General features: G+C 38.4%; 4 protein-coding genes and 1 long non-coding RNA gene across 8 annotated transcripts; 3 read left to right on the plus strand and 2 right to left on the minus strand.

The window, feature by feature from the left end:
- Positions 1-721: 721 nt before the first annotated feature.
- Positions 722-4,521, minus strand: LOC145204381 (uncharacterized). Its single transcript, XR_013853476.1, has 2 exons — positions 2,134-4,521; positions 722-1,430 (listed from the first exon to the last, which is right to left on the minus strand). It is a non-coding gene; the product is annotated as an uncharacterized LOC145204381 (long non-coding RNA).
- A 166-nt stretch (positions 4,522-4,687) lies between these two features.
- LOC145204380 (uncharacterized) lies at positions 4,688-15,198 on the plus strand. 4 transcript variants are annotated; one of them, XR_013853474.1, is made up of 7 exons: positions 4,688-4,804; positions 6,497-6,591; positions 6,997-7,152; positions 7,570-7,659; positions 7,804-7,985; positions 8,311-8,421; positions 8,830-8,895. XR_013853474.1 is itself a non-coding variant. In XM_080076897.1 (5 exons), exons 1-5 carry the CDS (start codon positions 4,793-4,795, stop codon positions 7,898-7,900), a joined length of 450 nt encoding a protein of 149 aa, XP_079933023.1. In that variant the 5' UTR covers positions 4,688-4,792; the 3' UTR covers positions 7,901-8,303. The 4 variants fall into 4 exon arrangements, 2 of the variants coding, with proteins under 2 accessions (XP_079933023.1, XP_079933024.1); XR_013853475.1 differs by lacking the exons at positions 8,311-8,421; positions 8,830-8,895 and having other exon boundaries at positions 7,570-7,740; positions 7,804-7,866; XM_080076897.1 differs by lacking the exons at positions 8,311-8,421; positions 8,830-8,895 and having other exon boundaries at positions 7,804-8,303.
- Positions 9,052-14,926, minus strand: LOC145204379 (uncharacterized). Its single transcript, XM_080076896.1, has 2 exons — positions 13,807-14,926; positions 9,052-9,114 (listed from the first exon to the last, which is right to left on the minus strand). Exon 1 carries the CDS (start codon positions 14,614-14,616, stop codon positions 13,807-13,809), a length of 810 nt encoding a protein of 269 aa, XP_079933022.1. The 5' UTR covers positions 14,617-14,926; the 3' UTR covers positions 9,052-9,114.
- Positions 15,199-16,745: 1,547 nt separating the features above from the next.
- LOC145204378 (proliferation-associated protein 2G4-like) lies at positions 16,746-21,256 on the plus strand. The gene is made up of 9 exons (XM_080076895.1): positions 16,746-16,908; positions 17,306-17,434; positions 17,744-17,852; positions 18,001-18,163; positions 18,592-18,734; positions 19,041-19,201; positions 19,596-19,742; positions 20,366-20,493; positions 20,819-21,256. Exons 1-9 carry the CDS (start codon positions 16,806-16,808, stop codon positions 20,930-20,932), a joined length of 1,197 nt encoding a protein of 398 aa, XP_079933021.1. The 5' UTR covers positions 16,746-16,805; the 3' UTR covers positions 20,933-21,256.
- A 1,007-nt stretch (positions 21,257-22,263) lies between these two features.
- Positions 22,264-25,621, plus strand: LOC145204376 (catenin alpha-2-like). The gene has a single exon (XM_080076892.1). The coding sequence runs from the start codon at positions 22,346-22,348 to the stop codon at positions 25,028-25,030; it is 2,685 nt and encodes an 894-aa protein (XP_079933018.1). The 5' UTR covers positions 22,264-22,345; the 3' UTR covers positions 25,031-25,621.
- Positions 25,622-25,627: the final 6 nt, after the last annotated feature.

The raw sequence follows: 25,627 nt of genomic DNA on the forward strand, positions 1-25,627 counted from the left end.
TGACAAGTGCAAAGTAAATCAATTGATACAAATTGTTCCCGATCGTTGACAAGCTATTAAGTCGCAAGTTGCTGTGGAGTGTGGTGTCTTTACCAGGAGCACATGAGATATGGCTTGAAGGAGATATTCTAAGAAGTGGTGTACACAAATGGCATTATTTTATTGGGTATAACGCTAAATTTTTTGGATATAGTTATCATAATTTGTGTGTACTGTGATATGTAAACTTTAAGATCAAACTTATTTTTTATGTTTTTTTGCAATTTTGCTCCTTGTAAACATTATTATTTTTCTTTGTCAATGTGGCTTTTGCAGTATGGATTATAATAAATAAATACAAAATACTTGAATACATTTCGTGAACATTTAGGCAAATTCCTAGGTCAGTGGTTCTTAACCTTTCATGCACTGTACCCCCACCCCCACTTTTGGGCCTCATGGGACCCATAAGTGGTAACCCAGTAAGACTCGTGCCCCCCTAGCAAAAATGTATTTGACAAACTTAACTAAATTAAAAAGACCATAAACCACAAAATAGTCGATTAAATTAGGTTATTTAATCATTTGCAACATATAATTAATTATAAGCTTTAAAATAGAAAAGGGCTCACTGACTTTTAGTGGGTGGTTACAGCAAGCGTACACCCATGACTGCCCTAAATACAGCTCCTGGGCCCTGGTTGGAATCCCCTGTCCTAGGCAGATGCACTACAAGCATAAATAAATCATTAATCTTGTTTATTGATGAACTTGCATGAACAAAGAAAATGGGTGCAAATAGGGCATTTATACTTTTGCTGTTGCTCAAGGAGGTGAACAAAATCGTAAGCACATCTAACAAAACAGCAGTAAGAAAAAACATTATGGTTAACGTCTGTGTCACCTTACTGCAAAAACATAATTAAGAGGAAATATAAAGTCCATCTAGTAATTGTCAAATAACATATCATAATGCAGTAACAAACAAAAAGCTTGACAATGCACATAGGCTTGTGTGTGTGCCAGAGGAGGAGAGTGCTTGCTCGACACTTAACTACAAATTTATTACCTATAAACATTTTTCATTAAAGTATCACATGCTAACACATGATGAGTTGGTAATAGATCACAGAACAACTAAACATCCACGTAAGAAAATATGCTTGGGCGATCGCCAAAAGGACCATTAAAATCCAACATGGAAAGAGTAGTGATGGCACAATAGCTAACCATTCAAGTGTAATGAATAAATGTTGGATAGGGTAAAATTCCATAATAATTCACAAAACTATTATCAATCAATACAATATGCTAAAACAATGAAATATATGTAATGCTTGCATTCCATGGACCAGGTTATGTTCAGTTGCAGGTCAACAATATTGTGATGCAAATCAAATGTCCTTAAATCTTATACTAAAATATGCTTCGTAGAGAATCACACATCAATTCTGAAATGATAAATAGAGCCAGCAATTATACAACAGATACAGAGCAATGTAAGTTTCCTTTGTACTAGAACAAAATTTAAGTCTAAGCAAGATAAAAGTCAAAAATTGTCACTAATTAATTGTTGCTTTCACTCTGAGTCTGATTTAGAATGCAACATCATGGTTTCAATTGACAGCCATGGCGAGTAGACACCACGGCTTTAAGTAGCTGCCATGGCCAGTGGGCATCATGGCTTTAAGTAGCAACCTTGGCCAGAAACATATATGGCGAGAATAAGTTCTGCATCAAGTATTTAAATACCAGGTACAGCAACCTTGATATAAATGTCATAAAAGAACAGCTTATTGTGCATCAACATAGGGCAAAACGGTCCTTGCAACCAAGCAACTGCTAAGGGATTCCTTCACACCCACCACAAGGGATTGTGTGCTAATCAGAGGCAGAGCCAACTTTTTCAGCATGGGGTTATCTTTTCAACATGGCCTAACGATTAAAGTGTCTTAACTCTAAAAAGACAACTCTCCACTTCGTTGATGGGTATCAAGGCAACTACATGTGATAAATATGTAATTAGTCCCAAACAAAAAGTTGGAATTGACAGTGTTCACAGTACTTGACTCCCTATAACATTAGCAATTGGAAAAAAAGTAACATAACATGTTTGGCATAGCTTGCTAAAAAAATTACATTTCACCAACTTACATGTTGCTGTCTCAATGAACATAATCGTCTGAGTGTTTGTCTATTTCCACTTTTGCATGTATTTTCATGCTCCTGTGAGACTTTATGTCAGAGAGTTTTTGTATGGTTAAAATCAAATGTTTATGAGATTACTTTTCCATGTTTGAAAGCAAGGTTAAGTCCTTTTACAGATTGAATTAATCTCATTTTCTTAATCTCATTTTCAACTGTCAGCTAAGTCAGGCTCACAATTGTTATGAATTAAGTAGAAATTTCAGCCATTGAAATTTGTAGACTTGTTGTTTTCAACGATTTCAATCTGACCAATTCACAATGGCGGGATTATTCCATGAACACATGCAAATTCGTTGCAAACTAACGACGATGTTAAGTTCAGTAAAAAGGTGTTCGTTTAACTGTTCGTTCGGTAATAAGCGAACTTTTCATTCAGTGGCTACCGAACCTTCAGTGGCAACCAAACCAAACCTTCAGTGGCAACCGAACCTTCAGTGGCAAGTCTCATCCGATCGGAACGTTCAGTGGCAAGTCTCATCCGATCTGAACGTTCAGTGGCAAGTCTCTTTGAGTTTGAACACGTCCAGTCATAGAAACCAAATACATTTGACAGACGCAATCATCTACATTATATATACTCATCAAAAAAATTAGCATGCAGAATTTTTCTTTTTCACCTCACCAAAACTCAATCTGAGAGTTTTATTCGCATTATAATCGTCCACGAATGGATATTTGCTTGTCTCGGCATCGAGGTTTACATCTCTTGCCGTTGAGACATTTAACACATTTACTTGCCCCTTGCCAACCAGACTTGTCTACAAAACTTGCCACTTGCCAACAATACTTGCCACTTGCCAACAACGCTTGCCACTTGCCAACAACGCTTGCCACTTGCCAACAAGACTTGCCACCAACACTTGCCACTTGCCAACACCGCTTGCCACTTGCCACAAAAATTTCTTGCTTGCCACCGGATTGAGTGGCAACCGTGGCAAGTGGCAAGTGGCAATTTTTGGTTACGACCCTCACTCCGCTCGGGGGCGTGAACAGCGAAACTGCTTTGATTTCTAGCTTTATGCTTATAATGACTGGTTACGTCCAGTCATCGTAAAAAATGTTGGCTGTGGTCACGCAGTGGAGTATACGCTCTCCTACATTTAGTGTTACCATATTTGCCTGGTCAAAATTCCGGACGGTTTCAATAACTATCTTTGGCGACACCAAAGTACCGTCACAATGCATTGTACGGTATGTTGTTACATTACACGTTACCAACCCCAAAAGTGCCCCTTTTCATAATAAAAATCGTTCCTACTTCAGAAAAAAGGCGCAGTTTTGTTTGTAAATAAGTTGCAAAACAACAAGATCCGATCCTTTTTGAGTATTATCAGCTTTTCAAGACGCGTAGTTGCATGAATATACGCGGCAGGGTGCATCGCACATCAAAATCAGCACAGACAACCGTAAAAATGTAAACCTTTTTGTCCCTTTTAAAAGGATTGTGAAAACTACTTGGCGTTAAAATTCCGGTCATTTTGAATGTTTCTAGACACAGATTTACCTCCCTAATTCCGAACGTCTGGTAAGTGGTAACCCATCCTGCACAAACTAAAAACTTGATCTCCACACTTGACATACAGATACGAACTATGGAAAGATTGTACCATTAACCATATTAGCAGAAGATATTTGTCAAATGCATTCAGCTAGCCGCGGAAGCAGTAAGCTATAGGCTACTCAATTGAATCATGCTGAATATGAAAGAAATTCCTATTACGTATCACCTATCAGTTCTAATTCCTAAACGTTGCGAAATGTGAGTCAAAACTGAGATGTTCATGTCAAAGTTAATTTCCTGATGACATTTTAAGGCGGTTTATGTGCTGTAGATTTATGTCACAAACAAGTTTACTTGGTCTAAACTACGGCATTTAACCAACAACTAACGAAAATATAGTGCACCTGCAAACATATACGGCATGCAACATATTCCCGCAAAACACCATATGGGCTGACTTTGTGACCAGTAACCACATTCGCCTAAACTGAAGTAAGCAAGGAGATAGCAGTCCAAGAGTAAAAACAATTAAAAAAAAACTGGGCGACCATTACCGATCACAACACGTTGTAACAAACATAGGCTACTGGTGTAACCCAAAAGTCTCGCGACTCAAAGCAATACATTGCGTTCAATCTGTTTCGTCTTGTGAAAGCCCATCACTTTTGGCCCGAATCACTGCAATGACATGACTGCTTAGCTGACAAGGTTGTCTTAATGTAATGCAGTGATTTTCAACCTTTCATGCCGCAATCCATTTTAGCAACCAAATGTACCTTGCGACCCCTTTTCAAAACTTTTTTATAATCACTAAAAGATACTCTCGCTTTGGGCAAAGGGATAGCGTCTTAGCCTGCTGGTCCCTTTTTTACACACAAAGTATTTGGTGACAACAGTCTGACGCACTTCCTCTGTTAGAATTAAGTGTTTTGATGTTTTATAAGTTCGTTTGCCCACACGATGTGGTGGTACTTGCATTAAACTATTTCGACGTGTCCAGTGTAACACCAGCCTCCTTAGAGCCTGTTGGGCGGCAGGTATGGTGTCTCAAGGGAATGGATAGATTGATAACACAAGATTCTTCTCCGATAGGACGCGACCACAATGGCCTTGCAGGTGCGGCGTGCGTTAGTGTGATCCACTCAATTTGCTCACGATTAACCCGTTGATAGAGTCTCACTGCTTTACTTATTTCGTCTGGGTTGTTGCCGAAACTAGTTTGTTCAAGATCTGTGCTTGCAATTAAACCTTGGAAGATTTCACACCTTATCTCCTGCAAACGTCGTCGTATGCCTTCAGCCAGATATTGATCTCGATAACTAGTGAATTCGACTAAAGAGATTTCTTCCTCCAAAGAACAAGGCTTGAACTTCAAATCAAACTCTCTATGGCTAGAATTCCAAACAAAGGTTGGAACTGCGTTCTGAACCACAGTTAAACGATTTATCTCACGCTTAGCTTCAGTAGAAAGTTGCAATGTGTTATTGCGTACACGATTTATTTGTTCCTCTTCTTCTTCACGGTTCCTGGAATGTCTGTTCTGTCTGGAACAATTAGAAAGTCTTGCAAATCTGATGCTTCTACGTCGGAATGAGCCTCTTAAACTCGATCGATTCATCACTACCTCAAATATTAGGCACACACAGAGTTGATTAACACTCTGTATTCTTGATTATTTGCTTTAAGCGATATCGTTGATTAGCTCTTGGCCAGCTAATCACAGCAGTGAGATAAAACCAAATTTAGCATCCACAAATAGAAAACAGCGAAAACATCAAAGTCCACGCTTATATAACAATGCGAAACATGGGCCGGTGTACGGATACTTTTTCTCAATTTATTTATATTATTTATTTTAAGGTAGCCATGTAATTTATAGTGCCATAGCGCCTTTTAGTGAACATCATATGCTTTTTCATAGGGTGGAAACGACGCGTTCTAACACGAAACACTCTGCGGAAACATTGCAAATATCGACGGAAACATGTGTCACAATGGAACAAACACTATGTTTACTGTTAGATCTTTCTGGAACCCGAAAAATGGCTAGAAATAGCTTATGACTACCATAGAAACGGAAATATAAACATTAGTCTTTCCAGAATTGAGGGTAAACGTACTGCGAAACACTATTGCGAAATAGCATGCAATAGTTTTCATAAACATTGCGCAATAATGTTGCAACAACCGTTACAAAAGCTCCCCCCTAAAATGCTTGCACAATGTGTTTGAATGAAAAACACATTTTATCCATATTAATGTTCGTTAGCGACAAGCGACAAGAGATATTGGTCAATAGATGGGGGTAGGCGCTGTCACGTGGGGAGTTATACGTTGGGAAAAATATGCACAATTCAAGATGGAAAATGAACACAACAATTATATATCTTGTCAATAAGGGTATGACTCTTCAGCTCTTAGATTAAATATCATTAGGAAAAACGATTAACATTGTGAAAACAAGGGCGAAAGTAAAGAATATATATGTGAGTTTAGACTGGCGACAAAAAGTTGACAAAATTGCACACAAGAATGTTTTATCGATGATAATGCGGCTTAATAGCTTTGATATATATTTATTTGTTTATTATTTTTTTTTTTTTTTTTTTTTTTTTTTTTTTTTTAGATTTATGAGTATATGCGTTTCTTGTATAAATATTTACTTTTTCATTCATGTAAAAAGGAACGGCGGAATAATGCGATGCAAATATCATATGACAAAGTAATGTGTGCTATTGTATTCTCCACAAGTTTCGAATTTTGAATTTTTAACCTTATTTGCAAAACATTGATTATATATTTTTGTAGTGGAGACACAATAAGGGGTTTCTGCACTTGAATGAGAAAGGAGGAAACAAAGAAATATTTATATATACACAAAGAAATTGTCATGCAGAAACAAGGTTAGTAATATCTTCACGGATTAGATATATATATTGGTTTCCCTAAGCAAAATTTGTTTGACTATTTTAGCATAATGACAAACGTGAAACATTAAAGTTACTGTGTTGTGTTATAATATGCCAAACGGCTAGAGTTAAATTTCGTTCAGGCTTATCTGAATGTGTGAAATGTTTAATATAGTATAGTGTAACATATGCTGTTCGCTCAGCAACTAGTCTGGGAACAGTATTTCAGGCTTCTGGTTCTGTGTTAATCGCTTCCTGAGACTGTGCATTTGTGTCGTCATCATTGTTTTGTTGTTGATGACGTAAATTCCAGCGGCGTTGTAATTCTGCCACTGCCTGGTTGATCTTTGGTCTTGCTATTGGATGAATACGTTGAAAAAGATGCTTTAATGTCAACAGGGACAAGGCTATTCCCCAGAACAAAGCTTGGATAACGAGGAAGGAGAGGAATGCATTTGCAGCAGGACTGGTCACAGAAGATAAAAGGGTGATGAAAGCTGACTTGAGAAGATTTTGCGGTAGAACCTTGTCATCAATTCCCCCTTCTGTGGAAAGGTTAGTTTGTGAGTCGAAGAAAACATTCATTCGTTCGTTGTTTAGTTGAGTGCTTGAGAGGACGGCTAGAACGTCCGATAATGCGCGATTTTCGCTAGGTATATATTTGAGAAGCTGGGCCGCTTCAACGAAATCATAAGATTGAAAAGATTCATTTATCATCTTGATAATAGGAGAAAGTAGTTGGATATTGGTTTCGACTCTTGCAAGAGTATAATTGACGAATAAGTAATAAGTATTATGAACTTTGAAAGTGAACATTCGGTTGGGCCGAAATGTTTCCTTGTAAACTAGGTCTGGGAAAACATTACTCTGGTCATAAAGTTGGTAGGTCTTTTCGTCGTTGTTCACGTGGCCATCATGAACTTTTACGAAAAGAGGCCTTGTAGCATAGTAATTGCTATTCTTTATTCGCAGACTTCGCAACAAACGCATTTTTGATGTAGTACAAGCGGTCTCTAAGAGTATGTCGCCGTGCGTTATCGCTGCTGTGGGCTTCCCTTTCAAGTAGGATAATATCTGGCTTGGGGAAATGTGTACACTGGCCCCAGCCAGTAATGCCGTTATTTGTGTAGACTGGCATTGAAAGTATAAGATATCTGACAGCTGTCTTCTAAATTCGTCGTTTACAGTATCTATTATGTTATTTAGGAAACCCAATACGGGTGAGACGTCGAAAGAGACGTTAGAATTCTTCTTTAGAGGTTGGATCTTCGATTTTAAACAATGGTGTGCCTGTATGACGTAACCATGTAAGGCACAGATAGAATCACGAGGCAAACATTTTGTACGTTTACATTTGTCCCAGTGATGGATGGAGAACGCAAGTGCAGGTATTTGAAGCCTGATTGGCACATGTTGCTTGGAATAATGAATTTTCATAGACGTATTCATAATATATTTAATCTGAGGACAATCCAAGTTTGCCGGTGGCGACCAAACATAGCGTTTGAAACCGACAGTGCATTGTCCAGAATGTATATCGCATCCAGACATCGGCTGAAAGGGAGTTGTTATACGATTTTGGATAGGATCGTATAGGAGATCAAATCTTGTTAGAACTGCATTTAGAATAGTTGCTTTGGTGGTCACAGGCCACTTGTATTCTGGTATATACTTGTTTGACGTCTTGAAAACTTGTTGACCGTGTTTTCGCAGAGCACCGGCACCCGGGGCTTGGAGGGTTGTATTCCATTGCACACAGTCATGAGCTGACGGCGGAGAGATGTAACGGACAGATTGATCATGGGTCCTGGACCCGAAAAAGTAGTAAGTGCAGACTCCGTCAGTTTGAAGTAATTCACACGTAATAGCAGGAATGTGACGTAGATGATTATCGGGTTTAAAGACCTTGACAGCACATGTCTCAACGAAATGTGCATCATGGTGGACACAGGGTTGCGGTCGTTGAATATCATACTTGTTGATGGTTTGATGGTGGGAACATACATTCATATCGTAGACTAGGGATGGGTTTACGCATTGCACAACTGAAAACAATATGTATATACATATGTACAATTTGTTGAACCGTAGAAGACTAATCAGATTCAACAAGGTAGTCGTCATATCTGCTTGGGCGCTGTGTATGCCGTCTTGGGCGAGCTGGGGCTGCTTGGGCTTCATTGGGTAAGACTTCAACGCTTGTGTCTGTCTGACTTTCCTCTGATTGCTCAGGTAGCTGGTCTGCGGTTTGGAAGTCTCGTTCTGGATGAGTGATTTCGCTTTGTGGTTCTGCCCAGTCGAGTTCTGGATGACTGATTTCATCGTTAGATTCTGCCAAATCGGGATTCGGTTGGCTGATTTCCGTTGTTGGAGTTTGATTGTCATAGACTGGAGAGATGTTGTCATCTGTAAGCGGTTGCGGGAGATCAAAGGGGCAGGATGGCGTTTCTTGTTCCGGACTGGAGTGGGAGATCGTCTCATTTTCGGTGAGTGGTTGGTCTGTCTGTTCTTCTGTCTCTAAAGAAGTTGGGTTATTGTTATCTAACTGCTGTTGCTCATTAGTCGCTTTAGTGCAGCTTGTTAGTGGCTGAGCTAGAGAATCTGGCGATTCTAAAAAATCTGGAACAAAATCAAGTAAACGCTCTGCAGGTTTCAAACGATTTAAAGAAACAACGTAAGGTTTGCCGTGACGCATTATTGTATAGTATTTAGCTCTGCGTTGCAAGACCTGAAAGGGGCCGGTATAGGCACCGTCTAAAGGAGCTTTTCTAGCATCTGTTCGCATAAACACATGGCTGCAACTGTATAGTCGCGGGTCCATGAAGGTCTCTTGGTTGTGAGGGAGCCGTGTTGGTGTATACTTGAATTGGTTGAAATATCTTCTTTGTGCTTGCAGAAATTCACCCGAAGGAGATGCACTAGATGGATCAGGAGGATTTATACAAGTTCCAGGCAACCTCATTTGTTGTCCCCACATGATTTCGGAGCTGGATGCCCCCAAGTCGTCATTGTGTGTTGCGTTTAATGCCAGGACGGCTAAAGGTAGGGCGTAGTACCAATCACCTTTTTCTGTTAGGCTGCGTAAGGCACGTTTTATGTTTCTATTCTTTCTCTCGACTGCGCCATTCGCGTTGGCGCAGTAAGCTGACGTAGTGAAATGTTGAATATTCAAGAATTTCATGGCCTGTTGCCATTCCTCATTAGTGAACGAGGAGCCTCTGTCTGATGATAGATAGGAAGGTGTCCCATAAACACTCACGTAATTGTATAGAAACGCATTTATTATGGTAGAAGTTTTAGCATCTTTTAATGGTACCGCCACAATATGTCTTGTGAACCGGTCAACCATGACCAATATGTGACAATGGCCGTTAGAATCATTCAACTTTCCAATTAGATCAATGTTAATGTGCTGGCCTTTCTGACTTACGGGAGGATAATGTACAAAGGGCGTCTTCACATGACGAATTACTTTAGTACGCTGGCAAACCTGGCATGAACGTGACCACGTGACTACATCGCGTTTTAATCCCGGCCAGACAAAACGTTTAGCCACTAATTTGACTGTTGGTTTTACTCCAGGATGGCTCAAGTTGTGGATCAAGTCATAGGCGAGCTTCCTGTAACCTGGCGGAAGAAGAGGGCGAGGAGACCCTGGAATGCTCTCATCACAAATAAGCTTGAGGTTGCTGTTTGGTAAGTTGTGTAATTTTAAGTTTAAAGAATGTTCAGTAGAATTGCAAAAGGCTTGCAAGTCACTGTCATTGGCCTGAGCCTTAGCTATCGTCTCATAGTCTAGCTTGTTTGCATGGTGGTAAATAGCATTAATACTCGACCTTGATAAGCAATCAGCTACTGTATTTTTAGCGCCTGGCAAATATTCAATGTCAGAAGTGAACTCTGAAATAAAAGCAAGAGCACGAGCTTGTCGTCTGTTAGCGATATCCCTTCCTGTTACTATAGCAGAACATAAGGGGCGATGGTCGGTGTAAATCTTGAAATTGCATCCTTCTAAGTAGTGCCTAAAATGTTTGAGTGCATTTACTATTGCCAAAAGCTCCCGGTCGAATGTACTGTACTTTTTTTCAGTTTTTGAGAACGTTTTGGAAAAGAAAGCTAAAGGCTGCACCTTTCCTTCAAAAGATTGATGCAACACTGCACCCATGGCCACATCCGAAGCATCTGTGGTAAGTGAGAGTTGTGCTTTTGCGTTAGGAAAAGCTAATTCAGTTTGTTGGATAAGAAGTTCTTTTGCTCGTTCAAATGCTTTTTGTGCCTCTGGTGGCCAATTGACTCTGCTATTGTTCCGTCTGTTGCCTTTTAATAGGTCATATATGGGAGCTAACACGCCTGATATGTTAGGTAAATGTGCCGCATAAAAGTTTATCATTCCACAAAACCGACGGACTTGTTTAACTGTAGTTGGTCTTTGAAAATCCGTTATAGCTTGTACCTTTGATGGGACAGGTCTGATCCCAGTTGGCGCTATGAGGTGGCCCAGGAATGTTAACTGCGCACGGCCAAATTGGCATTTTGCAGGGTTTATGTACAAGCCAAAATCACTGAGGCGCTGGAAAACCTGTTTAAGATGCTCTAAATGTTCTTCCTCATTCTTTGAGTAGATTAATAAATCGTCAACATATCCAGTTACATTAGTTAAACCTTCCAGAGCCATATCGAGTAATTGGGACATGAAACTCGCGCTATTCACTAAACCCATCGGTAACCTCTGGTACACGAAACAACCAACAGGGGTCCGAATTGCTGTTCTGGGTTGATGTTCCTCCGCGATTTTAATCTGATAAAAAGCTTCCTTCAAATCGATTTTACTGAATATTTTGCATCCATGTAGAGCAATAAATGATTGACTTAGGCGAGGCATTGGATATTTTGTCTTTTCCGTGCAGCTGTTCAAGACACGGGCATCTGAGACAATTCGCAAATCATCTGTGCCTTTTTTAGCCACTAAATGGACGGGCATCCCGAATTGAGACTGCGCTCGGCGGATAATTCCTCGTCTACACATATCTTCAAGTTGCTTCTTCATGCGCTCAAAATATTCCGGGCGGACTCGCCTAGCCTTTTGTACTGCTGGCATCCGGTGAAGCGGAATTCTGGCCACTATCGGATGCTTGGGCTCACGGTTATAATTTGGGACAGCAGTTATCTCGGGAAATTTCGCTAACAGGTCAGTATATTTTTTGTTGTGCAGGACTGGGGCTTGAAGCAGCAATTGGTTGTCTTTTGGGCTTATGCTAACCTGCTTTCCAGTAGTGTTGCATTTCAAAAACCCGCCTTGTGGATTCAAACTTAGATTTTGTGCCTGTAAAAAGTCAAAACCTAAAATAGGATAGGAGATTTCAACTTGATCAAATTCTACTTCAACAGGACCAAAACCAATATCGACCGTCTGTAATGACTTTCCAAAACACTGTATAGGCTGACCAGATACTGTAGTATATTTGCTCATCTCCTTTTGTGGTTTCAGACCTGCTTTGGCTGGGATAAAGCTTCCTGCCGCTGTCAATCAAAAACTCCGTATTAGAAAGCACATCTTTGACACGAGGTAAGTTCTTGTCTATTGTTTGAATAGCATTCAGAGTTTGTCTTGGTATTGCAATACTGAATTGAGGGTTTCTTTCATGCTGTGGACGAGTGTCTGTTGGAATGTATTCTGGCCTTTGCTGCTGTTTAGGGGGTCCCCAGAAACGCGGTTGATTGAATTGTTGGTTTCGCTGGAATTGCTGCTGGTTGTAATAGTTTTGACGGCTATAATTTCCTTGAAAACGCGGTGGAAATTGATTGTTTTGTTGAAAATTTGGTCGTCTATTGTCATTTTGAAATCGCTGGTTTGAGTAGCGTTGCTGACGGAAAGGTTGCTGTCCCCTGGACATATGTGTTAAGACTTCATCTAATTTTGCTGAAAGTTGTGTTACTTCAGAGTTTTTTCCATCTTGTGTTGGCTTATTATCGCTGAAATCGCCGGCAACATAACGGTCATAGTATTTTGCCATGTCCATAAGAGTGTCAAATTTCGTAGCTCTTATTAGCGGTCTGACATGAGTGGGAAGTAGATTTAAGAATGTGTTTTCCACTAGTTCTTTTATGGTTGGGTCATCTGACACTTTTCTGGGACAAACAGATAATAATTTTTGTAGCAACTCAAAGGCTGATTCATTGTTGGGGTCGAAAGTTATATCATTCATTAACTGGATCCAAGAAGATTTTCCACCACTTTGCAGCTGTGAAATCATTAAGTCTTTAATTGAATCATAAGGTTTCTCAGAGTCTGAGGCTTGAACAATAGCAGAACGAAACTTGTCTGTCTGTTTGTCATTGAAACTGGTTATCAACAGCGAAAAGCGTGCGTTATCATCTATGACCTTGTTTGTGTCAAAGAAGTTATCTAAAACCTTGAAGTAAGTTTTAATATCTTTTTTATGAGACCATAATGGTGGGATTTTCAACACAGACATACGCATTGTGTCTAATTCTTGGTGTAGAATGTTAGTAGACATATTAGTAACTGGAACAACAAATTTTGCAGAACCGCATAATGCTGGTCCGCTTAAATTCTGAGATGCGCGGTCAGACTGTGTTGGTGCTATGTCGTCACTAGTTAAGTCATTTCCTGACAGCTGTTGTTGTTGACTTGCTTCAAAAATACTGGCAGATTCATCAGACGTACTGGCGTTTGCCATGTTAGATTTGCTTCGAGTATTATACACGTGGGCTAACTTTTTATGTTCAGGCGTTGATTTGCCCTTTGATTTGGCCTTTGAACCCTTACCTAGCGTGACTGAGCGAACTATTTTTGACAGTGTGAATGTTGTGTTTTTAACTTAGTGTGGGAAAACGTTTTAGTCCCTATAGAGACGGCTGAAACCAGACCAAACCAATATATATAATAGCAACAAATGTTAGTAATGCAGAACAGAAAAACGTTTCCGGCTTAGACAAAGCCGCTCTTGTGAAACGTGAAATTAAATGTAATCAGAAAACACACAGGCTGTATTGCATGCACTATGTGATTGTTTACTTGACACAAGTTCCTTTACTTTAAGATTTATAATTGAATTGGAAAGAATATATATGCACAAAAAATTATTGCTTGAACAAAGCTTCAATCAAAATCAATTTTATCACACAACGTTTAATATGTCTGAAAATCGTTAGGATTCAAGTGCAGAAAATGATGCGCACACTTACTTAAGCAAGGGTTATGAAATCCGATGACGCGAATGCGTAGATGTGAATGGATTGTACCAGGTATTCCAGATGCTCTGGAACTTCGTCTTCCGTTTCCCACGATGACTCAGCAGCGTGGTAGATGACCAAAACGTCGGCTTGCTCGGGAAACGAGCTTGGCAAGTTCGAACCTCTGGGATAGGGGCACCAGTTTGTAACACCAGCCTCCTTAGAGCCTGTTGGGCGGCAGGTATGGTGTCTCAAGGGAATGGATAGATTGATAACACAAGATTCTTCTCCGATAGGACGCGACCACAATGGCCTTGCAGGTGCGGCGTGCGTTAGTGTGATCCACTCAATTTGCTCACGATTAACCCGTTGATAGAGTCTCACTGCTTTACTTATTTCGTCTGGGTTGTTGCCGAAACTAGTTTGTTCAAGATCTGTGCTTGCAATTAAACCTTGGAAGATTTCACACCTTATCTCCTGCAAACGTCGTCGTATGCCTTCAGCCAGATATTGATCTCGATAACTAGTGAATTCGACTAAAGAGATTTCTTCCTCCAAAGAACAAGGCTTGAACTTCAAATCAAACTCTCTATGGCTAGAATTCCAAACAAAGGTTGGAACTGCGTTCTGAACCACAGTTAAACGATTTATCTCACGCTTAGCTTCAGTAGAAAGTTGCAATGTGTTATTGCGTACACGATTTATTTGTTCCTCTTCTTCTTCACGGTTCCTGGAATGTCTGTTCTGTCTGGAACAATTAGAAAGTCTTGCAAATCTGATGCTTCTACGTCGGAATGAGCCTCTTAAACTCGATCGATTCATCACTACCTCAAATATTAGGCACACACAGAGTTGATTAACACTCTGTATTCTTGATTATTTGCTTTAAGCGATATCGTTGATTAGCTCTTGGCCAGCTAATCACAGCAGTGAGATAAAACCAAATTTAGCATCCACAAATAGAAAACAGCGAAAACATCAAAGTCCACGCTTATATAACAATGCGAAACATGGGCCGGTGTACGGATACTTTTTCTCAATTTATTTATATTATTTATTTTAAGGTAGCCATGTAATTTATAGTGCCATAGCGCCTTTTAGTGAACATCATATGCTTTTTCATAGGGTGGAAACGACGCGTTCTAACACGAAACACTCTGCGGAAACATTGCAAATATCGACGGAAACATGTGTCACAATGGAACAAACACTATGTTTACTGTTAGATCTTTCTGGAACCCGAAAAATGGCTAGAAATAGCTTATGACTACCATAGAAACGGAAATATAAACATTAGTCTTTCCAGAATTGAGGGTAAACGTACTGCGAAACACTATTGCGAAATAGCATGCAATAGTTTTCATAAACATTGCGCAATAATGTTGCAACAACCGTTACACCAGCAACCCTGGCTGATAGTGATAAAGTAGTCCATTGTATTTTACGTTGCGTTGGTTATTTCTCATCTAACTTAGAAATATATATTGGTACGTAGATAAGATAATATAAAAAAAATACGTAAGCCTTTTATCATCAATCCTGTCACATTGATTCACAAGCGTTCCAATTAGGTGCACTCAACATAGCCTACATTGTAGGCTACACATCAAGAATCCTTGTGTAAGTTTTGCAATTTTGTAGTAGGTAGATCATTTACACTTGGTCTTTTAAAAGTTGGTTGCGTGTTAAAAAAGTATGAGCACCGATCCTAAAATGGGCCCGCTAAAAAAAAAACGATTCAGATTTATTTGTTATAGCGAATACATTTGAGTCCCTTGGTTTACATTTACAGTGATGTAGGCTACTTTTGCTAATCAAAAATCAATACAAAGAGGTGTCAGAATTTCCTCCTAAAAGTTAAAGTATTCGGTTTTGCGACTAAATTTTGGCTGCGACCCACAGGTTGTTACAGTTTGTCAAAAAAACAACAACACCAAAGTAGTTTTACAACAGAGCATTAAAAGTACACTAATATATTAACTGAACAACACCAAACTAGTTTTACAACAGAGCATTAAAAGTACACTAATATATTAACTGCTTTATGGTTTTGCACCACTAAAATGGTTTCCAGGCGTGGTGCAATCGCTAAACATCAGTTGCTGAATAATGAATAATCTGTTTTAAATTGTGTATTTTCCTGTAGGGTATAATAATGAACGTTTTATTGTGTTCACAATGTTTTATATTCGACAATTGGTGTTAATCTTTTAAAAATATCAATGTTTGAAGTTCGTATGGGGACTGATCTATAGAAATAAGTTATTATTGACAGGGCCGGGAAAATAAATCGCACGTGTCGACCGCCAAATCAGGTAATTGTGAAGTAAAGTTAGCGCAGTGTTTTTTAACAATCCATACACCGTAGTTTTTTGTTAGTTTCGATCAGTTCCACGCGAATGATAAACCGAATGCAATGAAGAAGTCTTTATAAAAAAAATGTTTTTTACATCAAGTTATGTGTTACAATTTTGAAACACCAGTCAGAAATATTGGGCAACTTGTGACGTTTTCACAGTGTGTAATTTTGTATTCCACTGTTTAGTGTTGCCAAGGGGCGCTGCATTTATGTTACATATTACCTTAAAAAAACCGCAAAAAAAAGTCCTAATGAGTTTGCATGACTTTGCTGTGCACAAAATAATTGGATTTCAACCAAGTTTATGAATTGTAATACCGTTGTGGCTTAAATACATCAGTTCCAAAGTACTCCTTTTTTGCCTCGTGCAACTTATGCGGTTATTTATTGCTAACCAAAAGTTATAAAGTACAATAGAAGCATTAAAATGAAAGCGCAAAGCATTGAATAATATTTTCTATGATAGTGGTAGAAATGCATTCTAATTTTCGATTATTATTACTGCAGTAATATTATGATCCCTGTATACCTGTTTTATGATTTTCTCACAGTTGCAGCACTTGGATCCTGATTTAAACCATCATTTCCATTTTTCGCAAAAAGCTGGCATTTTTTTTCAGAAATTTAGTGTATGTAAGTGTGGCATTAGCGTATGGTTATCATGGGTGACTCTGGATCTGATTCTGAACCTGAACCTACAATTGCTGAAGATGTGGTTGTGACCAAATACAAGATGGCTGGAACAATGGCCAATAGTAAGAGCTTTACTTTGCACGTTATAAAATAGCCTGAAAACTTTGCTAAGTCTGTCATTATCCTCGGCTGTTGTCTCCATCTGTCGAACTGAGTCTCTGGTGATTCATGATTTACAATATACTACACGCAGTCATGTTATAAGATTGTATTGAAATTTAACTGTGCTTCTTTTTCTGTACAATAAATGACTGGGAAAGCCTTATTTAAGTGGCCCAAATGATAAATTAATTGCTAACCTTTGGTTGAAAATTTAACACCACATGCTGTTTGTTATGTATAAATTCCAAGGTTAAAAAATATCCCCGTAAAAATGGTTAGTTAAGTGTTAATTTGATGCAATGCTTTGTACCTGATTGCAGAAATGAATAATCAAATAATATTGTATTTTTTACTTAGATGTCATGAAGCAGCTAATACAGAAGTGTGTTGACGGGGCCTCTTCAATAGAACTTTGCAAATTTGGTGATGCACAAATTGTCAAGGAAACATCCACAGTGTTTAAAAAAGAAAAGGAAATGCTGAAAGGTAGTTATTAGACTTTAATTAGTGGTTGCTACAAAGAAACAATGTCGAATAGCTAGGTTGTACTTGTTTTCAAGCAATTTTTCTTTTAAAAGTTTCTTCGTATTTAAAGCCAAAGCTCCAAATAAAATAAATATATATCCCATTTTTATGTGGAATAAATTGTGTTCGCATGTAACCCTTTTCTATAAAAGACGTATAGTTAGGAGCTTTATATAGGGTATATATATTATATTTCTTATTTATATACTGTAAACAAAACTAGAGCAAAAAAAGATTATATCAGGTGATATTATTTGTGCTTTGATTTAGGTGTGGCCTTCCCAACTGCAGTTTGTGTAAACGAGTGTGTTTGCCATTATTCACCGCTGGACTCTGAATCCAAGATAATTATTATGAAGACAGGAGATGTGGTGAAATTGTAAGTTCTCTTATCAAATGTCATTGTAAACTACATGCAATCCAGATGTACAATAAAATATGTATTCTCCAAGTCAACTAAAAGTGCTGTATTGATGTTTTTTGTTCTGTTGCCTGAGGTTCATGTTCCCAAAATGCTTGTTTTTTAGAGATCTTGCTGTCCATATTGATGGTTTTATTGCTGCATTAGCTCACACATTGGTTGTGGGATGTACAAAGGATAATCCTGTAACAGATAGACGGGCTGACGTTATTAATGCAGCATATCTATGCTCAGAAGCTGCGTTGCGACTTATTAAACCAGGAAATAAGGTATGTTTTAATTTAGGCAGGTTAGAATATATATATAGAATTTTAAGAATGTTAATGCAAGCTATAAAGTGAAGTCATATAACCCAATTTAACCACATTTTCAAATATCTTATCTATGCTTAAAATCTGCTTTGTGACTTATTAAACAGTGAAATAGGTTTGTTTTGAATTTATGTGGGGTGGAATAAATTACTTGAAGTGTGTTAATAAGTGAAGTCATATAACCCAATGTAACCAAAAATGCCCCCAAAAATTAAGTTTGCCCGAATTAAAAAAGTTTGCCGAAATAAAATTTTGGATTTACCCAAAAGATGTGGGCTTCTTTTTAGAAAGGATTGGCAGTATATGAAACCTTGAAGCATCAAATTATCCTGCTAGCTATTAATATTCATTTTCGTGACAAAAGGAAATTGTCTCTGATTTCACAGACAAATGAAGTGACGAAGGCTGTTGACAAAATTTCTGAATCATTTAAATGCAAAGCTGTACAGGGGATGCTATCTCACCAGCTTCAATATAACAGAATTGATGGAGAAAAAACAATTATTCAAAATCCCAACGAAAAACAGAGGTTTGTAAAGTCTTTTTGTCCAAACATCTTTTCAATGTGTTGTAGGTTTACTACTGTTGATAAAAGGTATTTTATGCAGTTTATAGAGATGCTTTTTTTGCATAAAAGATCCTAAAATAAAAAACAAAAACAAACCTATAGGGTCCAAAGTATGTGAATGTATTAAAACACATTTTAATTTAAAAATACAAGTTTAAGTTTAGGCCAATATGTAACAAAACAAAAAAATGTAATAAACATATTCACAAAGGTGAACTGCTTTCATGTGTATGATTTTAAAGCTTACATTTGCATATATTTTTGAAGACAAGACCATGAAGAATCGGAGTTTGAAGTACATGAAGTGTTTGCTGTTGACTGTCTTGTAAGCAGCGGTGAAGGTCATCCCAAGGACATGGATGCAAGAACAACAATTTACAAGCGAAATCCTGACATTGTTTACCAATTAAAAATGAAAGCATCAAGAAGTAATTGTTTAAACAGCTGGTCTTTTTCTTTTGTTGCAAAACCACAATAGTTATGCCATTGCTTGTGGTTCAAAATCGTTTTTTAATTCATTCCTTACTTAATTAACATTATATAATTCTTAAATGTACCTTGTATGGTCGTACATTCTAACGATTTAAAAAAGCTGTCTTTTGTATATCTGTTGGAGAAACCTTTTGTATATATATCTGTAAATACCAATAGGTTAGTTTAAACAAACATCCATAGAAAATGGTGTTTTATAAAAAGAATAATCAAAACTTTGATTTGTATTAAAAGATTGGATTTAAACATTATCAGTTTGTTCTCTACATTATTGTCACTCAATTTAAACCCCTTCGTTGTTGTTTTTTTCAATTTGTATTTGTTGTTTAGTGGTTCTGAGTGAAGTTGAGAAGAAATTCAACACTATGTGTTTTACTCTGAGATCGCTAGAGGATGAAAAGAAAGCAAAAATGGGAATAGTGGAGTGTTACAAGCATGACCTTTGTACACCGTTTCCAGTATTGTGGGAAAAAGAAGGTACATATGTTTTTATTTATGGCACATTGTAGGAATGGGCAAAAACTGCAAATGTTCTGTTGGGTCGAGCACCAAGCATCTCATGTTAATGCTCAATGCTTGCTGCATTATGACAAACTTTCCCAATTCCATCCTAGTTGGTAGCTTTCCAAGGTCCACGGCAGTTTATTAAGCTGCACAGCCCCCAGATGTACACTTTTTTCTACCATGAAACAATTAAAAAAATGGTCATTTTGGTTCTTCGATACCCTTTTAAACACTGGTTTCATATGTTAGCAGGACATGAAAAAAATATGTTAGCAGGGCATGCGAATTTAATGTTTGAGTCAGTTTGTGTAACTGAGGTGCAGCGATCAAAAACAGTGATGCTTGATACCGAGTACTTGGGTCCTAGCTTGGCTCAGTCCATCCCTAGCACTTTGGCTTTGTAAGCTTTTTTTCGCACCAAATAGTGTTGTCTATTACTGTTTAGTATCGTCATAATTTGATGTTTTTTTAGAATGGTTTGTTGGTTACATTATTTTATAGGAAAAGAATCTCCTAGCATTTAACCTGTATATATTTAGGCAATTTTTTTTTGTCCAACTGATATAGCATCTAAGTCTTTATTATTTGATTTGCAGGAGAGTTTGTTGCCCAGTTCAAGTTTACCATACTTATCATGCCAAATACACCAATGCGGATCACAGATAGCTTTTTTGATCCAGACTGCTACAAGAGCTCACATAAAGTTACAGACCCAGAATTACAGGTAAACTTACTCTAAATCTAAATATGACCTTGGGTATCTAAATCTTTTTAGCATAAGCAATACATAAATATGCACTAATGAAACCATTTCAAGAATTTGGGATTTTTAGTAGTACTTTACAATAGTTTTATACCCACAGAAATAAATTGGTGTTTTTGAGTCTGCTTAAAGAAAACATTACAACACAATCACAGTAAAAGAACCACCAAGCCCGAAATAGCTGCACACTGTTAAAACATTATGGGTCGCAAAACAGTGCAGGGCAAAATTGGTGGATAACTCCAAACAAATAAATTTGAAACTAAATCATGCAATAATGTTTCAGAATCTACTGAACGCATCGACCAGTAAACGGGCTGCCAAGAAGAAGAGAAAAAAGGCAGCATCAAAAGCAGCTGCAGAAACAGGAGATGCAGGGGCTCCTGTAGCGGCTGAATAAATGTGTCTACTAGTTTTCAAAAAGAGAAATTCAGAACCATTGGTGACACTGGAAGAGCCATGTGAAAAATTTCGCACTGCTGCAAGCTTGTTCAATTTTGTTGCTAGATTTATCGATGGACATCTGTTTATTTCATTCTCACTAAGTTTCATTCTCAAGACTTTTGCCAATTTTTTCGGTTTTAAAGCTGTTATCTTATACTTATCTACAGGACTAGGACCTAACGGAGATTTGTAATTGGTTGTTTGGCGTTTTGTTAATTGCTGGAATGCAGTGGTGCTTGTGCATGAGCAGAAACTTTAAATAAAGCATTGGGAGTTTGTAGATGTTGTTAGGTCAAACTTTAAAACTAATTTGAAGCATCAAAAAATTAAACACCACACCCATACACTTGTAAAAAGAATTTCGAAAGTTTGTTGGGTGGACAACTTCAGTTAGTCAGAAAAGTCAAATATTCTTTTAAAGAATGCCGTTGTAAAAATTTAACCGCTTTTATTATCGGCCAAAGTTTTGGATGAAAACAAAAAAATTGGTTGAACAAAGGATTTTCATTTTAAGAAGATACAGGAATTGAAAAGGTCGAAATAATTATTTCTCAACGGGATGTCGGCAATCAACCGCGGAACTCCCAACTTTACCGCTTTGTTTACTTTTTCCCCTCTGGCTCTTTCGCTGGGCTTCTCTGTTGGAAATTCGAGCCTTGGAAAAAGCTTTGCGCGACTGTAACATTACGTCATCGGTGTCGGGAAAAAGGCTTGCGCTTCAGAATCAAAATACTAGAAAACCTTTAGTAAGTGAGAAGTGCAGTGAAAACTGACAGAAAAAATAATAGTGAAGCAAAATTGTGTTATTTTAGGTTCAAAAATTACGTTTATGCCTAAGAAACGTTTACTTTTTGCAATTAAAGTTTGTATGTTTTCTATGTAGAGCTTTTCTCCTTTGGTCGAAACGCCATGTTTGGTAATTCTCGAGTCTCGACAAACGAAGTCGGTTTTGTAGACATTACTATCAGACAACCCCCGAAGCGTTTGCTGGTTGTGTAAGCCTGTTTTGAAAGGTAGTAAAAATGAAGAATTTTGATTTGTAAGTTATATAAATGGTCTTGTTAATGCAGAAATAAGCACCAACTCAACTTTCCTTGGTTTGCCGACGCACAAGTTTCAAATTTATAGATTTAAATTCAAACTTATAAATCTTGGTATAGGAACAGAGCTTTAGCATCGGGCTTTTATAATAAAAACAGATAAAAATGATTATTCAGAATGTTTAAGCCACTGCCAGAGATGGTTGTGTGTTTGCTGAAACAACCAGTGTTTGAAATATATACTAATTACCAATCGTACTTCTTGTGACAGATTTTTTGAAAGTGTATAGTTGCCTAACATAAACAACAAGTTGTAAAACATAAATAAGATGAGCTCTGTTGCTTCATCAAATTCTGGTCAAAAATGGAATCCAAAAAACTTGGAAATCCGTACCTTATCTGTGGAAAAGACACTTGAACCCCTAGTTATTCAAGTGACAACGTTGGTGAACAACAAAGGTCCTTCGAACAAGAAAAAAGGCAAAAGCAAGAGACCCAAAGTACTGGTGGAAAATGTGGAAAGAGCCACTGCTTCGTTTATTGAGCGTGGCATGGAAATCGCCCGAGCAAACCCGGAACTGAAAGCTGAAATGGACGAAGCTGTTGAAGACACAAGAAAGGATGGTGAAGTAATGTCACGCACTTCACATGCCTTTGCTGATGATCCATGTTCATCTATGAAGCGTGGAAGTATGGTTCGTGCAGCCAGAGCTTTGCTGTCATCTGTCACTCGACTGTTGATTCTTGCTGATATGGCTGATGTGTTTGAGCTTCTCAGGCGCCTGAAGATTGTACAAAAAAGTGTGGCACGTGTCAAGGATTCAACAAACCCCAAAGAGCTGTTGGAAAACTTTCAAGCGTTTGGTGCTGATATTGCTAAGCTGAATAGTGCTACTATTATGCGACAGAATGATCTAAAAGATTTGCGCCGCAGAGATGATCTTGCTGCTGCCCGAGCTGACCTAAAAAAGAACAGCATGATGCTTTACACTTCTTCTTTGGCCTCACTTCGTCACCCAGAAGTTGCTGCTGCTAAAGCTAATCGGGATTTTGTCTACAAGCGAGTACAAAATGCTCTGGACAAAATCTCAACTGCAGTACAGGCAACAGGTCCATCTGACCCTAAACCTGAGGAAGGTGCTGGTGAATTGGCTTATGCTTTGGATGAATTTCTTGATCGTGTTGACATGGACCCACTGGCATTCAATGAAGTTCGTCATAGACCATCTTTGGAGGAGCGTTTGGAAAGTATCATTAGTGGTGCAGCACTTATGGCTGATTCTTCATGCACTAGAGAAGATCGAAGGGAAAGAATTGTTGCTGAATGCAATGCTGTGCGCCAAGCATTACAGGATCTTCTTCAAGAGTACATGAACAACGCTGGCCGCAAAGACAAGTCTGATGATCTTGAGGCTGCTGTTGACCATATGATGCAAAAGACCAAGGATCTCAGACGCCAGCTTTGCAAGGCAGTCATCGACCATGTTTCCGACTCATTTATTGACACCAACATTCCAATTTTGGTCCTCATCGAAGCTGCACAAAGTGGTGATGAAAAGCAAGTGAAAGAGTATGCCCAGGTCTTCCGTGAGCATGCTAACAAGCTTGTTGAAGTTGCAAACTTGGCCTGTTCTATGTCAAGCAACGAGGAAGGTGTTAAAATGGTAAAGATGGCTGCAAAGCAAATTGAAATTCTCTGCCCACAAGTTATCAATGCTGCCCTAACTTTGGCAGCCAGACCTACCAGTAAAGTGGCCCAGGATAACATGAATGTGTTTAAAGAATCATGGTTAAATCAAGTCCAGACCTTGACTGAAGCTGTTGATGAGATAACTACCATTGAAAACTTCCTTGCTGTATCTGAGGCTCATATCTTGGAAGATGTAACAAGCTGTGTGGTGGCTTTGCAACAAGGAAATGCTGAAATGCTGGACAGAAAGGGTGGTGACATTAGAGGCAGAACAGCAAGAATTTGTGAAGTTGTGGTCAGTGAAATGGAAAATTACGAGCCTGATTATTACACACAGAAGGTGATTGAAACCTGCCAAAATCTTAAAGATCAGGTGATGCCAAGATTTGAATCTCGTCTTGAAAATACCATCGAGGCTCTAGTAAAGGACCCACCAGAAGATCCTCAAGAAAATGATTTTATCGATAGCTCTCGTTTGGTGTATGATGGAGTGAGGGAGATTCGTCGTGCTGTTCTCATGATCAAGAACCCAGAGGACATTGATGATTCTGATGTTGATGGTATGTCTGAGACTGGCAGCCGTATGAGTGGCAAAACAGTTGAGACCGAATCTGGACCAACTGACCAAACCTTGATGAGAAAACTGCCAGAGGCTGAAAAGGCTAAGATTTTGCAGAATGTCCAAGAGTTTGTTGAAGAAAAGAAGCTTCTCGATCTTGAGATCTCAAAATGGGACGAGTCATCCAATGACATCATTGTCCTGGCTAAGTCTATGTGTGTCATCATGATGGACATGACTGACTTCACTCGTGGACGTGGAAGGCTAAAGAACACAACCGATGTCATTGATGCTGCTAGACACATTGCTGATACTGGTAACCGTCTAGACAAGCTGGCCAGAGCGATTGCTGAAGTGTGCCCAGATTCAACTGTCAAAAATGACCTTCTTGCCTATCTCCAAAGAATTGCGTTGTACTGCCATCAGCTGAATATGTGTGCCAAGGTGAAAGCAGAGGTACAGAATATTTCTGGTGAAATGATTGTCTCTGGCCTTGATAGTGCGACGTCTTTGATCCAAGCTGCGAAGAACTTGATGAATGCTGTGGTTTTGACTGTCAAGTCATCCTATGTGGCATCAACAAAGTACAGAAAACCTGGCCAACATCATGCTGGCAGTATTCTTTGGAAGATGAAGGCCCCAGAAAAGAAACCGCTGGTACGACGTGAGATAGGTGATGACAGAAAGGCACCAGTCCGTAGAGCTTCTCAAAAACGGCTTGTCAACCCTGCCCAAGCCCTCAGTGAATTTAAGGCCGACATCTAGGAAGAAGTTTTAATGTGACTTTTTCTTGAGTGCCTAACACCTACATGATATGTGGCATGGGACCAAGTACTGGCTTTTTGTGTAGCTGTTTGCTGACCATTGTGTGCTCATGGTTATTTGCCATATATGTTTGCGTAGCACTTTTATGGACCAACACTTTGCTTTTAATTATCATTTGCAACTTGTAGATATGATTTGTTTTTTTGTACCAAACAAATTCTTTTTGTGTTTTTAACCATGTATGCTTTTTACTGTTTTAATCATATCCGACAAAATTGGTACCTGTTTATACATATTTCCTAAAAACAATGTTTCGTTGAAAAATGGTACTGATAAAAACCCACAATTGATATGTAGATGGTGCTGTAACTTTTTTACTACTGGGATTTAATACAAACCTGTGCTAACTTGTATGTATAGTATTAACATATTTAGTTGATGTTGCTTTCATATAAAATCAAGGTACTGTTTCAAACTTTTTCATGGTGGTTATAACGAATCATTTCATATAATCTTGTGTTTGTTTTTGTAGTCGCATTGTGTTGAATTTGCTTTTAGTAATCACAGCCAATAAAACTTTGTATATTGTAGGTTGGT

The sequence above is a fragment of the Phallusia mammillata genome, chromosome 8 (genome assembly GCF_965637545.1).
Source record: "Phallusia mammillata chromosome 8, kaPhaMamm4.hap1.1, whole genome shotgun sequence".
In the NCBI taxonomy this organism is placed as follows: Eukaryota; Metazoa; Chordata; class Ascidiacea; order Phlebobranchia; family Ascidiidae; genus Phallusia; species Phallusia mammillata.